This window comes from Lepisma saccharinum, chromosome 1, assembly GCF_977018435.1.
Source record: "Lepisma saccharinum chromosome 1, izLepSacc3.1, whole genome shotgun sequence".
Classification (NCBI taxonomy): domain Eukaryota; kingdom Metazoa; phylum Arthropoda; class Insecta; order Zygentoma; family Lepismatidae; genus Lepisma; species Lepisma saccharinum.
In genome coordinates, this window is record NC_139229.1 from 180668462 (window position 1) to 180685442 (window position 16981).

A 16981-nucleotide genomic window follows, 5' to 3' on the forward strand; every position below is an offset into this window, starting at 1 on the left:
TAAAACACCAACTCAAGTAGGTAAACTTAAGAATGTTTTCTTACCCATATTGCTTTGGCACCCAGAAATCAAACGAAATCGATACCTACGATTGCTCGCCAAAATAATTTAAACCTAGTGACAAAACAGTTATTGTATTTGTTGAAATTGTTAATAAAAAATAACAAAAAGTAAAGCTGAATAGAAATATATTGATCTTTCTTATTAGTGCTGGTAGCGCAGTCTCTCGCATAAACAAATCAAGTGTCGCGTCATATCCTCTAGAGCCGAGCTAACAGTCGAAGACGAGGTGGCCGAGTGGTTAAGGCGTTGGACTGCTAATCCAATGGGCTCTGCCCGCGTGGGTTCGAATCCCATCCTCGTCGATTCTTTTTGTGTTAGCGTCGGAAACAAGGCATGTTACTCGCGACAATAATATTGTAAGAAAGTCCATTGTGTAAGCGATTGTTCTTTATGGGCCGTTTTCTCTGCCAGCTACAAAGTCCACGTGCAGAGGTAGACTTTTATTTCCCTCCATCATGGCGGGCGCTGAATATTCAAATTTTTGCCAGCTGTGTTCCGCTCGTTACCAAGTTTCTGGTTCTTCCCGTTCAACGCAGAATGTGCTTCATAGCTTTATTATTCAACCAGCAACACAGGACGGCATCTCCAAACAGTTTTAAAGGTTGAATACAACGGTTTGTATTGCTCTAAGAATAATGACTAGATTAATGTCTATTACCCGGGACAGCCCCCCCTTTTCTTGTCTCCGTTCCGATTTTTTTGGAACGTAAAACGGGAAACCCGCCAGCGCCAAATGACAATGACTTATCGGCCTAGAATTACTGCAACAATATACGTTCTCTACTATCACTATATAACTATTGCATTGTTGGATAGAAATTATTTCACATTTCGATGTCAACACTGTGCTATATTCCAGTGTCCCCCTGAACGAGTGTTTTCATGCATTGAGTTTGAGTTTTTGTTTTAAGTCAACTTTATGCACAGAAAGGCTAATTGGGACTGGACCTACAGTTTAAAGTGAGATCGATGTATCTCCACCGGGTATCGCACCCGGGACACCTTGATTACAAGGCAACGACGTTACCACGACGCCAACGTGGAGGCCTGTTTTCGTACCGTAGACCAGTGACGAAGGCTCTTTCAGTATAAACTTTGAAAGCTATGTTGATTAAAAAGGTGGACTTTTGTCACGCTAGTGTAAACTTTTACAACTTTTTAAGTTGCTGACCAAGGCAGTTTATTAAGATGTAAAAACACTTAACACGTAGACGTTTCAACCCTGTATCAGGGTCTTCCTCAGACGAAGAACTAAACTAAGTGTTTTTACATCTTAATAAACTGCCTTGGTCAGCAACTTAGTGCTTTTTAATATGGAAACAAGGCTTAATTATATTACAATTTTACAAAATGTTATTTGAAAAGAAGGATGTAATGAAAATTCATTCATCGGCAAAATATCAATCAATGACTTCTAATTCTCCTTGGTTGTAGTCCAGTATACCTATATCATCATACTATCTAAATTATTATTGATTTCATTTTCAAATATAAGTATTTATCACAAGACAGTTTTTATTCAAATGTGTATTCATTTTGCCGTCCCGTTTTGTTGTTTTAAAAATCTGGTCACCTTAGACTAGACTCCTTCCCAATAATTTTCGCTTTAATTTTGCCCGAATAAAGCTTGACATGAACAATCTTGTAAGGACAAATACAGAATACACATACATTATTTAATCTGGTCGATGATTAGTGTTTGGCAATCAGAGCTCCCGAATAGCATAATGGTTAGCTCTCTTGCCTTTGGTTCGATTCCCGGTGGGAGCCCCCAAAATTTCGATGTTGACCCAGCATCGTGAGAACAATTGGGGAGCTACTTTGTGACAACAGTAACGGACATCGGTTTCGAAAGCTCTGACCACATATGTTCAAAGAAAAGCCGCTCGGCGGGTCCTGGCCCTCAAAGGGCTGTTGTGCTACAGTTTCTATTTTGGGGGGCAACTTGAGTTTTCATATTCCAAGGGACCATTTACTTTATTCCAGGCAGCACTCTAATTGCTTTCTTCAGGAAGAGATTTACGTATATATATAGTCCCGATGTATAGAGCCGGTGGCAACCCACCATCGTGAGTAATTGGGGAGCTACGAGTGAGTGAGTAGCATAACCCGGTCTCGGAAATCTCCTATAACGGTTGGGGGTTTGACGTGCTGACCCCACGTCACCCCATTACCGGTTGAAGATCTCCACACCTGTAGGTAGGATTGTGGGAGGGAGAGTGGCAATCGGGAGATCGGCCTGTGCCCTTCAAGGGCTATCGAGCCACAGGTTATTATTATTATATAGACAGGCCCGTATCCAGAGGGGAAGCCAAGGGGGCAATGTCCCCTCTCCCTCGAGCTATGAAAACTTATAAAAGCTACGAAAACAACATTGACGATTTTTTAGATTTTACAAGAATTTCGATTTTGTCATTGCATAAATCAACGGGTTGTTTCTGCAGAGAGGCAGGCTCTATAGGAGCCTGCGGTCTGCATTCTTTATTAAATTTAGTTCTATAACCATTGATGCAAGTCTACCAGACGTCCCGATTTAGTCCGGACAGCCCATTATTTTTAGTCTCTGTCCAGCCTTTTCGAAATACTTACGCATAATGTAATTTCTAAATATATAATTTTCTAGACATAAAATCATCATGGCTGGTATAAGACAATAAAGAAAATTTGGAAGCATTGTTACTTTAAGGAATACAGTGCTATTTAAATGCTTCAGAGAATTGAATGTAAACAATAAGCACCAAGTTCTACTCCGTGTGATAGCCTTTGTCTGTAAGCGATTGTATGGCTGATTGTCAGTTCATTAGTTGACATTTTCTGTTACTTTGAACCATGATATTGCAAATCAACAATTGCAAGTCTAGCTGCAATACTGGCATAGCTTGGTGGTTACATCGAGGGTGTAAAATCCTGGGGCTTAGGGATTCCCCTTCCATGATTTTGTTTCAATATTTCCGCACCAAAATTTTGCAGGGGGTAGGGATTTTGTTATAACAGCAAAGATAAGCAATTAGTTATACTTTTCTAAGAATAATATCGAAAAAAAAACATACGAAGAACATAGAATAATGTCTGTCTCTGCTGACTGTGTGTGAGCGTTGCATGCATTTCCCTGCCCATCTCTCTCTCTCTTTTTTTTCTCTCTCCCCTTAGCCGCCCCCTTCGAGGAGTGGTTAGCACATCGCGCTACGACGCCAGATGTCCGGAATTTCAAAGAAATTCTCAGAACAATGTCAAGATTTGGTAAAAGCAGTGTTAAGTGTTTTTCACGAAAAGTTTTAAATATAGTCACCAGCCGAATTCACTTCATACTTTGCTTCGGTCAAGTGTAAATGCTTTAAAAATTCTTGAAAGTCGATGGTCTTGGTCACTTCTATCCCTTCAGCGGACTTGCGGCCCCTAGGCTGTAGTAGCCTAGGATAGCCTAGTGGCAAATCCCCACTAGCTTTCTGTGCTGCTTCTTAAAACAGAAACTAGCCAGTCAACATAAATCAATATTCATTTAAGTTTATGTGGGCAAAAATTTGGTAATGTACTGATAACCTAAAAATTCTCGAGATCAACACTCATCGTTTGAATGACATATAAATTGGAAAGGGTTGCTACAGATTCTTACCAATAACGAACAGGAATACCAAGAAGGGTTAAGTATAATTTTAGTGAACTTTTCCCGTACACCAAGCGCGACGAGTGATTTCTTTTCCAAAGCTTTTGTTAAGGTAGGTAATGTTCGCTGTCTTCATATGTACGCATTGATGGATTTCGATCAAATACAATATCAGACCAGTTCTCTTGAGGTATTTATCGGCCATTAGAAAGCTCTAATTTTATGAGAACAGAAATTAGCTCCCCCTGCGCCGAGAGGAAAAGTTCGAAACGTGCTTTTAGCATTATTTCTCTTTGCACAATGCGTTACTGTGCAATTATTACGGAATTGTAAAAATAATGAATGTGTTTTAAATATTTTTATCTCGTTAGAGTTTCACGTGAAGGCCGAACCGTTTTGAAAATGTTTTTGCACGTATCACCTCTCGTATACAATAACTATTTTAGCTCTAAATATAAATTCCATGTCACTCTTACTGAAATTATGTGAGAGAAACGCTTCCTTCGGACCACCTTGGTATTGGGGACCCGCAAATTCCCTCCCTCTATCGAAGGCCCTGGTTATACCAGACGGTTAGTTATATTTTTTCAAATGTGTAGTATTTTCTCATACTGTGGCGTTTTTTGAATGAATTTCCCCCCCAAAGGAGTCTCCTTTGTGGATGAAGGCCTGGGAGGGACTGCAGTCCCCATCATCCTCCTAAATCCTGGCCTGGCATCCACCCAAATAACTTACTCAAGAAGTTTTCATAATTTACAGATGAGCGAGACTCAAACAACACAGTGCGATAAAGCAAGAGAAGAAAGAATGAGGAACAGGAACAAAGAGAGAGGAAGTGATAGAGAGAAAGATATACGGACACACAAGAATAGAGATATAAACAGGAAGGAAGAAAGAAAGAAATAGAAAGAGAGAAACAGAGGAACATAGAAAGGTTCATACAAAGATGAATGAGAGAAAATTAAAGAATAAGAAGTAGGAATAAAGAGGGAGGCAGTGATAGAAAAAGAGAGAAAAGATACGGAAACAAAGAGAGAGAGAGAGAGATAATGAATAATGAAGAGAGAAAAAGAGAGATAGAACGTGAGAGAAAAAGATAATAACAATGAGAGAAGATGGTAGAAAGGGGGAGGAGAGAGAAATTCCTATCAGCCACAACAAGCAAAACCGTCAAAACTGAGCTCTCACTCCAAACCTTGCAAGCCTCTCCCGGGGAAAAATCCCGGGAACGCCCGTGCTTCCTTCCAAGGACATATTTAGGGGGTTCAGGGGTCCGGACTCCCCCCCCCCCCCGTGAAAGACTTACCAAGCACTAAATATTAAATAATTAAAATCCCCGGCGCCCACCCAGCGTCGAATAACATGGGTACCTGGGGGAAACCCTGGGGGGTAAAGGCGGTCAGGGGCGTGATGCTGATCACATCACCCCCACTCACGACCGGATCAAGAAAGTGTGGGGCGTTACCCCCACACCCCCTATACGCCTTCATGGCGTGGTGCTATGCACAGGGGAACACTTTACCTTTTTTTTTATACTTCTTTAACATTTGCTGTCTAATCGATAGCTATTTATTTCCGTCGAACATATTGGAAGGAAATTAATATATTGAAGGACAGTGTCAAAAAAGATCTATACAGACTGCTATGATAATATGCATAAAATATTAATCAGGAACGAAACTTTTCGTCAACTGGATCTAACCGTTTTTTGTTACTCAATATTCAATTCTTTATCTATTTGGCAATAATTTCCTTGCCAGGGCAGTTGTTTTAATTCAAATTTTGACGATGTGAATTACAGGTAAACTAGATAACGCTGTTACATTTCTACACTTATACCGTTTTTTACCGATTCTTGTAATAATAACAATAACATATTAATTAATTTACACTTTGAATTAATAGCTATTATTTTAATTTAAACATAATTATAATTTAAACATTTATACTAGCCTATTATTATTATTGATTTCTGAGACAATTGTATCGCCGAAATACATTATTAGATACGTGCCTGCTTCCTTCAGGTGTTTTCTGAGCCAGGGATTTTGAAAAACGACACAGAAGCCGCCGCAGTACAGTACAATTTCAACACCTGTCGTGGTGGAACCAAAAGAGAAATTAAAAAACAATGCAAACGGCGGGAAATGGTGGGAACGTCGTGGATGTATTGTTCGTCCGCACGCGGTCAACCGTTGCCTAACGGGCGATGAAAAAGCAGTGGCTTACGAGCTACTTCAAGCCAGAACGATGTACTTCAGATGTCGTCACCGAAACATTACATCATTTCCGATTTCTGCACGTGTTGTCGTTCTTGTTCCCACAAAGGCGCGACTCGGGATTAGACCGTGAAACGCAGTTTGCGGGGATGGCCTGGGTGAGGGGTCATCAGAGCAAGACGATATCGTAAATATAATCTCACAATTTATCGTGAGAAATCTATATATCATCTTGTCGCTATTTTCATGATATGTGTCGTCTTGGTGATGTTACGAATGTTATTTGCATACGAATGTGGGGCGTTACCCCCACACCCCCTATACGCCTTCATGGCGTGGTGCTATGCACAGGGGAACACTTTACTTTTACTTTTTTTTTTACATAGAAAAGAAAATCGTAAGATCAAATTCTGCGATATAGTTCAGTGTACCCCACTTCACTGTCCGAACTAAGCTTTTGCTTTGGGGGCGAGGGGATGCGCACTCAGTGATGTATTTAGATCTGATTTCGTGAGGTGGATTGTCTGGGGTTATGCAAATTTGTATATGTTACCAGTCAGTAAACGAAACTATTGCCATGCGGTCAGGGGCGCCGACTTGTCAAAATTATTGGGGGGGCCTCTGATCACTGAAATAAATTAATGAATGACTCACTCCCTCCCTTTTTTAAAATTAAAAATTAAGTCTTCGTATAGCAGTTTTTAAGCAGCTATTATATTCCTCATGCAAATGAAATGTAACATGAAAAACGTGTATCTGCTCATTTGTTTTTTAGATAACAATTAACATTTTTATTGAAAAGTAGGCTATGTATTTACATTAAGAGGCCAACATAACAGTTTTATGCCGGCCTCGGCGTGTTGGGTGGTCGGCTCAACTCGCTTTGATCCGGAGGTCTCGGGTTCGAGTCCCGGCGAGGGCATGGGTGTGTTTTAATGTCCGCAAGAGACTTGTAAAGAAAGGACATGTGACGGGTGCAAAGAACGTTAGTGTTGACGTACCCATAAAAATAGCGAATATTTAACAGTTTTATTTAATTATTTACATAAATGCTAACACAAATCGCAGGCAAATAGTTTTACTTTTTTGTTCTTGCTACAATATTTTACTTTTTAAATTTAATTTTGCAATAATAAATAAACACATAGCACGTCGTGCTTTAGCAATAATGCCTTTGATCATAGCCGTTCCCGCTTTCGCAATACAGACTTTTCATAAGCTTTCCTTGCGTACTTTACTGCAAGCCAGTGTTAAATAAACTCAAAGACTAGAATTATTTTCCCCTTATTCTTTGGACTAGAGGAAGAGATTTCGAGGATAACTAAATATCGTACATATCAATATTGCCTGAAATTCGTGTTTACGACCTCAAATTGTTCAGAATTCACTAAACAACATACTGGTATAATTGTCACATCACCTCGTTATTTTGAAACTCCTTTTAGTAAAAATGTAAACAATACTCATAATTATATACTTAGTATATAGTAATATGTCATGTGTTTTGCTGTCTCGGTTCATAGTCCTTGCCCCCAAAGTTGATGGTTTAGCGGTCTCAGCCCCCCATATTTGATGGTCTAGAACATTTCAAAGGTGTATTTAAAGTTAAGTTCATGTTGCACAATTCAGAGTAAACTTTACAAGAGAAGCAAAATAATACATTTGATCCTCTTAAGCAAAATTATTTGACGGGCTCTGCCCCCACATCATTAACATTGGGGGGGGGGCTCGAGCCCCCAAGCCCCATGGAGTCGGCGCCTATGCTTGCGGTTCCAACCCAAGTACGTTAGATCATTGGTTCTAACCTAAACCATTAAATGTTATGATAACATTTAAACGTAATTTAGGAACAGTTCAAGGACGTATTTAGGGTGGAGGTCCAGGGGGTCCGGACCTCCCCCGAAAGACTTACCAAATACTAAAATAAAATAATGAAAATGTACTTTTCAGCAGAACTGTAGTACTCAATTGTACTATAATCGATGGTTATTTATTTCCTATGAACTCAGAAGGCAAAGGTTATTATTATATTATTATATTTGGATCATACTGCTTTGAAGGACAGTACAAAAGAAGATTTATGCACACTACTACTAATGATAATATACAAAAAATATTAATCAGAAACTTTACTTTTCGTCAACTGGATCTAACATCCTTTTTTTTATTTTTGATAAATATTCAATTCATTATCTATTTGACATTATTTTCCTTGTATTTATACAAATTTTGGCGATCTTAAGTACACGCAAGCTGGATAATAAATACATGATGTTATATATATATTCTTATACCATCTTTTTTACGTATTCGTGTAATGATAAATTTGCATATTTAATTAATATGTTATTTAATTTTAACTTATTTTAATTTAAACATTAGCCTATTATTATCATTATTATTGAGACACTTGGTTGGGACCCCCCCCGAAATATATTTCTAGATACGTGCCTTGTTACAGTATATATATATTTACATTCTAGAAACACCTAAACTCATGCACAAACTTAGTTTATGAACTATCTGAAAACTTGGCCACATTTACATTGTCAACTTCAAACTTAATGCCCATCTGACTTACCTATAGGATTCTTGTGAAAACTCTCATACACATATCAGCACTGCGCCGAAACCGAGGGGGCAGGGGTGGGTCGAGCCTCCCTTATGAGGGGCCCAATGTACGTATAACTAAAACTTTCAACATTACTTTATGATCAAACAAACTATTGAATATGTGATGAAAATTTCACAAATAAATTGCGAGATTCTGTGTGAGAACATATTAGGTCCTTATTTCCTTAGATTTCTAGTTTTAATTATTTCGTTGTATTTACAATTATAAAACACACACACACTAGAATTTTGCATACAAAGAGGCGGTAAAGTACGTAGGATTCTCTTTTGAAATGAGCATATCCATTCAATGTGGATGATATTTCACAGTTGAGTCAGGAGGGCCAGGGATTTGAATCCCGACCTGGGCATGGGTGTTCTTTTTGAGTGTCCCTTCATCAATTTCATCATTTAATCACTCGCCCTTATCGCCGCGATTAGTCAAAAGTGGCAAAAAAGCGACGATAAATAACAAAAATCAAAATCATATTGAACTCCAATAAAGTATAGGTGGGAAAAAGTGTTATGAACATATCGTGATAATCAAATTCTCAATCAAAAGTTACATGTAAATTATTATGTTGTATAATTATATAAATAAAAGCATAGCGTTTATTTTTCAGCTAATAAAGTTCGATATACCCATATCTTACATCAGCATTACCGAAAAAAAAATCCCCCCTGCAAAGGGCTTTGCTTAGATTTGCCCCCCCCCCAAATGTCGGAAGAAATCGGGGCCTGCCTGTGCCATGGAAACTTAAGTTGAAATCAGGCTGCTATTTTCATGGCTCGGTGAGTTTGGTTAGTTATTGCAGAATTTGGGGTCCCGGGTTCGATACCCGGTGGAGGCTCATAGTGGTTCGGATCCCACTTTAAACTGTAGGCTCAGTCCCGATTAGCCTGACTGTGCATAAAGTGGACTTAAAACACTAACTCAACCAACCAACCAAGTTATTGCAGGATCGTCTCATTTTTTTAATCCAAAAAGCTGCATATTTTTCGACAGGGTGGTACACTATGTATTTCAAATCTTTGAGGTGCACAAAAAGATCTCTTGTAGGGATAAAAATAATTTTCTTTTTCCGGAACTAATTTTTTGGTTGGGCCGGGGATCCTCGTCATCCCTCCATTAATTCACACATTGCCCCACTTCTCCCCAGAAGTTTTATTTTAGAGCATGATGTTTGTATCAGTGCAGTGGCGAAGTCCAGAGCACTTTAAATACAATTGAGAAACATTTCCACAAATCGACAATGTTTATCTGAGCTATACTAAAAATGATTGTCAATCACTGATTCACGTGATCAATTTTTTGATGATCATGAATTTTTAAATGGCATTTAGAAAACCTTACAAAATATTTTTTCGAAACAATTACTTATAATTAAAATATTCAGAAATTATTTTAATATATTTTTTACTGTTTCCGAAGATTACGAAAATATTTTACTACACGTTTTAATATAGTTACTTATTTTTTTAGATATTTCAGTGCTTTTCGTTTTCTACATATTATTTACGTATATACTATCTATGTTTTTCGGCTAAGAACCCAGGTCTACTAATTATATTTATTTTACCTATTTATGCACACACACACACACACACACATACTTTTATATATATATATATATATATATATATATATATATATATATATAGAGAGAGAGAGAGAGAGAGAGGGGGGGGTGAGAGAGGTATTGGAAGATAGGTAGCGAGACAGAGGGGGAGGGATGGAGGGAATAGAACCCAGGTCTCCCGCGTGCCAGTCAGACACCCTACCAATTGAACTACCCTGGCTCTTTCTCTCTCCCCCTCCAACTGGAGAAGCTGGAGGCACATAGGGTTCGGATCCAACTTTAAACTGTAGGTTCAGTCCCGAATAGCTTTTCTGTGCATAAAGTGTACTTAAATACAATCTGAAACGAAGCCTCTGACGAAGTGTACTCTCACTCAACATGGCCACTGCATCAGTGATATAATTTATAGGCACAGACGAATGACTTATTAGCTTATACGTAGTGGAGTCCAGTTACCGCGTGAAATCTTTCAAAGTCAAATTTTCACTTTTCTGGAAACATTTTTTTCTCTTGCTCGCTTTCAGAATAGGAACACTGGTTTTGGATCACCAACAGTAATAGCATCGGAAACGCAACGTATGAAATTGAAGATAGAGTTCATAATTATTTAATTGTGCGTAGTATTGAATTTTCACCTCTTAATTCATGTATTGATTGCGGGACCGGCATTTTCTTCTTGTGTGCTGTATTTTACTTTCAGCTTAAGTCTCTGCGCCTCAACAGATAACAAGCGAAATTTAAATTCTCCAATTTAAACTTTTGATTATACTTTGAAAAAAGCAATAAATGTGGAAAATGTACCCCGCTTTCCTCTGGACTGGAGTGTCTGTGCAATATTCAATTCGAGGCGACTCAAGGTCAGTTGCCCGAGTGACCTAGTTCCGCGTGCACCAATTGTGATGTGCATGCGACCATGTTGTCGGGACCTGTAGTGAGAGCAATGTTGCCAACTCCACGTATATGCCCCAACACCTAGGGATTTTTTTGGCCGATATGGAGGCGGATTTTACAGTAAAGTTCAATCATGTAGTGTTTTCTAGTATTAAAGAGAAGTATCTTCAGATTATTATTGTGCAAAGAATCCCTCTTTACAGTTAATATGAGAAATAGAGTGACGAGATTTTGTATTTTATTTATTTATTTATTACGAAACGTTTTCATCCACTATTATAATTTCAAATGCAATTTCACTTTTTAAGAGTTTTCTTTCCATAAAATCATGCTTACACTACACATTCCAACTCGAGTATCGAAAGAAACAGACCTTTGATGTAGCATAGGCCACCTTGTAATCAAGGAGTCCAGGGTTCGATTCCCGGTGTAGGCATATTACACAGTTCAGATATAACTATAAACTGGAAGCAGGATGGTATTTGAGTAGAAAGTGAGCTTCAAACAAACTTTACCATTTTCTTTGTATCGGGAGGAAATCGTTGTATGGTAGGTACATGGTAAATTCGGAAAAAGGACCAAAGTGGGACTCTTAAGAATTAAATTCCGTTTTATTGATCAGTTCGTTGAAGAAGAGGAATGATTCATGCATGAAATTCATGTGTACCACCAACTTAAGTACATTAAGACACCAGCCGGAAATTATCATACGAAATTAGTGATCAATGAAATGGGGAGGTATTTTCAATTTTTCACAGACACTACACCGATTAACGAATATTGCTTGTTTGACAGGTATCTTTAGTCATCTGTAGGAGCATTTGTCAGCAGGAACATTACTGAGAATAGGTTGGCATCACTGAGGGAAAAGGAGAAACAGGGAAGGGGGGGATAAGACATGTATCACTATAGTACCTTTCATATCAACATTACGAAACGCCTTTTTCTAAATCTGATTTTCTCTTTAGAGCAAGTGTCATTTCCCAATCTCGTTTTTCACTTGTTCACCCTCCCCTCAATGTTCATGCTGCGAAGGAAAGTGCAGTTGTGCAACGTTCAGGAGCATTGGTGCTAGTTTGGCTAAAATGACCTTGTTTCGCGATGACAAGTTCACAGCTTTTCCATGTTAGTTCTGCATTATGACGAGTTCGTCGCAGAGGCAGCGTGCTATGCTTTAACATGCATGTGTAGCGAGAGTCAAGAAGGTCCTCGTTACTGTATCGACATGTCATAACGTGTTCCTTGTCAGGGAGCAACAAAAACAGGAGAGTGCTTGTAAAAATGTTGACTGTTATCGCGAGCAGCTATTTATAGAGGGTGTAAGCACGTAAGGGCAGAGAAGTGCAAGCGTTGCACCTAAGCTTAATCCCGTTGGCAACGATAACACGCCCTGTGTGTCGTGACAGCCACCATCAGTGTACTTCAAGCATAGATTTTAGTGTTAGAAGTATTTTGTCGCCGTTACACGGTACATGAAAAGAAGAAAAAAAAGCTATCGTCCCGACGTAGGGACCTTCCGTCGCGTCTGTTGCAATGCGCAGAGGGTCACTTGGGCTGGGTCGGTATGCGTCTATTGATCTTCTTGACTTACCTGTATCCGGGAATAGGAACGTAAGTCCTACGACCAGCCACATTCACTCCCAATCCATCGTTCTCCCAGATGTCCACCACACGAGGGTACGGGAAAAGGGGGAACACATATATGGCCCTATGCACCACGGCACTTGCACCACACGCACCAGCACAGTCCCATCACCACTCGGTCGCGTGAATCGGTTTTCTCGCTCCGTAAAACCCCGGTGCAGGCGGCTTTCTCCCACCGCGCCCCACTGCCATGCGCGCCCCATCCCTACGTCACAACACGAACGTCCGTGGCCCCGGCGTCCCTCGCAACACATTGCGTATCGCGACCACTTCTCTTCTTTATCAGTTTCGTAATTACGTAACGCTTCCATCCCCACCCCTTTTTCCAGTAAACTGACCAGCGGGTTGTTCGAAATGGCTTATATTAACATGCTCGAGTTTTTAATCCTTATCCCAGTAAAGTTATCAAGAGAAAACAAAGTATCTCGTCTCAAGTCTCGAAATATTTAGTACAAGCCATATATGCAGTGTACCACCCATAGACATTCACAGCGTATGGTGACCATTAAGGAAATCATGCTTTCTTCATAACTGTGGTCGCCTCGCCACCGAAGTTCCCGGGAACGAATCACGGCCTGAGCATGGGCATTCCTTGTGAGTCTCCCTTCATCAATTTCATCTAATCATCACTCATCCTCTTCGTAGCGATTAGCAAAAATCAGCATAAATGCTACGTAAAGTAACAAAAATACAAGAAAAACATTTTCTTAAATAACATTTTTATGTTTCACGCCTCGTTTCGACGTTATAAACTCTCCAATAAACCTAATTTTATCCTGAATGCACGCAACCACATTGCACACGTTTTTACTAATGGAATAACTGTGCAATTAAGAGAAACAAAAATATGTATCCCATCCATAAACAACCTGGGAGATGTTCCCTTGGTACCTCTGACAAAGTCGCACGTTTATGAAATTTTGTTGCAATTGCAACACATTGTATAGTTTAGCAAAGTCTCAAAAGACACTATCAGTCTCGTACACCTAGTCTCGTCTCGTCTCGTCTCGTCTGGTGTCGAGAAGTGTCTTGAAATAAATTAGTGGCTAAGTTCAGCCTTCTTCCATTCCTTATTCATCATTTGAACCTAGGACACCCTAGCAGGTAGACAACCACTTCATTAGATATTTTGTCTAAAATTTCTCTCCACTGATTTGTATACAAGTGAGCAATGAAATGCCATTTCTTCGTTATAAATATTTGTAACTTACTGTATATAATATTTTAAATGATGCTCTCAAATACGCTTAACATAATCAAAATTATAAACGCGAGGCACGTGTCCAATAAGTAAGTACTAGGTTTTGTGGAAGATGCTCCATTTTACATACACGAGTTTTTACATATTCATATTGTGATATGATACGTTTATGCTATATAAAATCCCAGAGATATAACCATTCTATAGTGGAACTACAAGCAAAGAAACCTGCGCAGACCCGCGACTCCTGTGCACCGTACTCCCGCGAGGAGGGTAGGTGGAGAGTGGAAGATGCTTCCTTATGGCCCGAGCGGAAAGGAAGAAGGTTTTTTTTCGTTGCGGTCGCTTTTAATCAACACTTTTTGTTATACCTTCCCGCAGAACAGAACTGCTCATGCGGAACGCATATATGCAAGGATGAAGTTACTGCGATATTTTACTTCGGCTACCAGGGGAAGCAGGAAAATACTGTGTGCAAAAGTGAATTTTTCCCCTTATTCCTTTCTCATTTGTTCCGTTCTCTCTTCCTTAGTTTTATGCTATTGCTTTCCCACATATTCCTGTACTGAGGTTTAGTTTTATTTTAGTGGTTACTTCCACCGCTAATTCTGGTTTGCCCTCTTTGAGTTTTTGCGTTTTTTTGGTGATAATTTTGAGATTAACACTTTTCTGGCTTGTTGCTTTTCTTTCTTATTCTGCTTGTCGTTCAATCATTTCACACCTTTTCTTGGATCACCTTTGATCTGCTTCAAGGCTATTTACGTTACAGTACTAATCAGCAAAGCTGAAGAGAATCCGTTTGCGCATATCAACTATCGGCATCTCAGGAAATGCAATAGCTACAAATAATAGCTTTATGTATCATACATTATATGGATCGAACCAATCGTCTGTCAATGGGAGTGGAATAATATAAAGTCAATATACATACATACATATAAATATATATATATATATGTAGCACATCGCGCTACGACGCCAGGGCTCCCGGGTTCGAATCCTGGCATGGGCATGGATGTTTGTGAGTGTCCATTCATCAATTTCATCATATCATCACTTATCCCCATCTTCGCAATTTAGCCAAAAGTAGCGCAAAAAGCGAAGTAAAATAAAGCAAAGCAAACAAGAAAATATATATATATATATATATATATATATACACACACACACATACATATTGGATTGGATTGAGTTAGTGTTTTAAGTCCACTTTATGCACAGTTAGGCTAATCAGGACTGGACCTACAGTTTAAAGTGGGATCCGAACCACTATGTGCCTCCACCGGGTATCAAACCCGGAGCCCCTTGATTACAAGGCGACGACGCTATCACTGCGCCATCGAGGAGGCCTATACACATACATATACAGGGAGGTTATTTCAGTCGTTCACCGCCAGCGTGTCAGCCGTTCGGCGGGCTCTTCATGCAACAGGTCCAGGCAAATTGCGTTCAGGAAGTCCGTAACAGAAACCGCTTGTTTTGTAATGTTTCCACTTTTCACAATTACAGTTACAATTACAATTGAAATAAGCACGTACCTTGTCGCAAGGATGCTGTGTGTGTGTGGAAAAGGTGTCCTCCCAAATACAAATATTTCTGGCACCTTATTTCTGACAGAAAATCTTAGATTAGACATCGTTACTTTATCGTCAGTTGTCAGAAAGGGAAGACAGCATCCCGGCGCATAAAGCAAACCGAAAGCGTAAAATGATATTTAAAAGTAATAATAATGATGATCACTAACCTCCTGTGTTATAAGAGATGTTGAAAATGTCCTCCTTTAACAGCAATACAACACGTTTCTTAGGTTCAAGAGATCCTGTCTATCGTAATTCCCTGACCACTTTTCTGCAAGAATTCGTTTTCACGTAATTATCGTACATAAAAAAACTCTGTTCAAGACTATATTTGTTTAACGACATAACTAATGAATGAATAACAATTAACACACAATAAAGCACTGGCCATGAGCAGCACATTACAATAACACAGTATAAGCAACACGTGTACTGATAAACGCAAACAGAAGTGAACATGAACGTACACTGACGTCTGGTAGCCGACAGTGTTGCTAACCATTTTTCGGCAATGTCCCTACAGACGTAGTCAAAATGCCCCTACAACTGACCAAATGTCCCTACGCCAAGTAAAGCGACTAAAAAAAATATCACCTCATGAGCATGCAAAACAGAAGATAAAATATACACATTTACTTACCAAATCTTTCTGCTCGGTGCTTCCACAATTAATGAAGGAGCGAATTTACATTTGCCTATCCTAACTTAACCTAACCGTACCTGGAAGCGGCCCCGGCGCCTACCCAGCGTCGAATAACATGGGTACCTGGGGGAAACCGTGGGGGGTAAAGGCGGTCAGGGGCGTGATGCTGATCACATCACCCCCACTCACGACCAGATCAAGAAAGTGTGGGGCGTTACCCTCACACCCCCTATACGCCTTCATGGCGTGGTGCTATGCACAGGGGAACACTTTACCTTTTTTGTACCTGAATGGTTCGTGGGGCTATCCGTCAATGGTTTGTTGGGCTACCCGTTTTTCGAGCCCAAATTTTAACTATGTTTGCCTTGCCTAACCTAACTTAACCTAACCTTACCGAGAATGCTCAGTGGGGCTATTCCTGAAAGGTTTTGCGGTAATTGTGATTACGAACCGATAAAAAATATTTTTTTCGTAGCACTTTAACATCATCGAAGACGCCATTTTAGTATCCTGTAATTTTATGATTAATGTAATGTTGCCAAATTTACCTGTAATCAAATCAGTTCTTCTACATCGTGATTGTCGCTGTCACATGTAAGCACGTTCTTTGGGCAATATACTGAAATGAATAAGTTTATTAATTAGCCCTCCTGCACACTCCACCTAACAATCTGTATAACATTAACAACTTTTTTACTGTTCTCTTCCGCTATTCTTACACAATCCATGCTCTCCAAGTATGAAATCAACAGTGTGGCAACGCTGTAGACAGCGTAACTAATTGTAATTTGTTCATATCAACAAATATGGCTACCATACTTGTATACGGAGAATCATTGCGAGAATTGAAATGCTTATTTTACAACTTCTACACGTTAATTAACATTTTTTCCCCCTCACCCCAACATGTTAACTTGAGATAAATCATCACGAATAATTATTTCGT

General features: G+C 39.4%; 1 protein-coding gene and 1 non-coding gene across 2 annotated transcripts in view; one reads left to right on the forward strand and one right to left on the reverse strand.

Annotated features, from left to right (window-relative positions):
- The window catches only part of fid (class I SAM-dependent methyltransferase fire dancer), a 102466-nt gene extending 89683 nt beyond the window's left edge, over positions 1-12783 (reverse strand). The window contains exon 1 of the mRNA XM_083143687.1: positions 12562-12783. Coding sequence (XP_082999813.1) covers positions 12562-12604 — 43 coding nt within the window. The 5' untranslated portion in view covers positions 12605-12783. The remainder of the gene's footprint in view (positions 1-12561) is intronic.
- On the forward strand, positions 284-365 carry TRNAS-GCU (transfer RNA serine (anticodon GCU)). The gene has a single exon. It is a non-coding gene; the product is annotated as a tRNA-Ser (tRNA).
- Positions 12784-16981: the final 4198 nt, after the last annotated feature.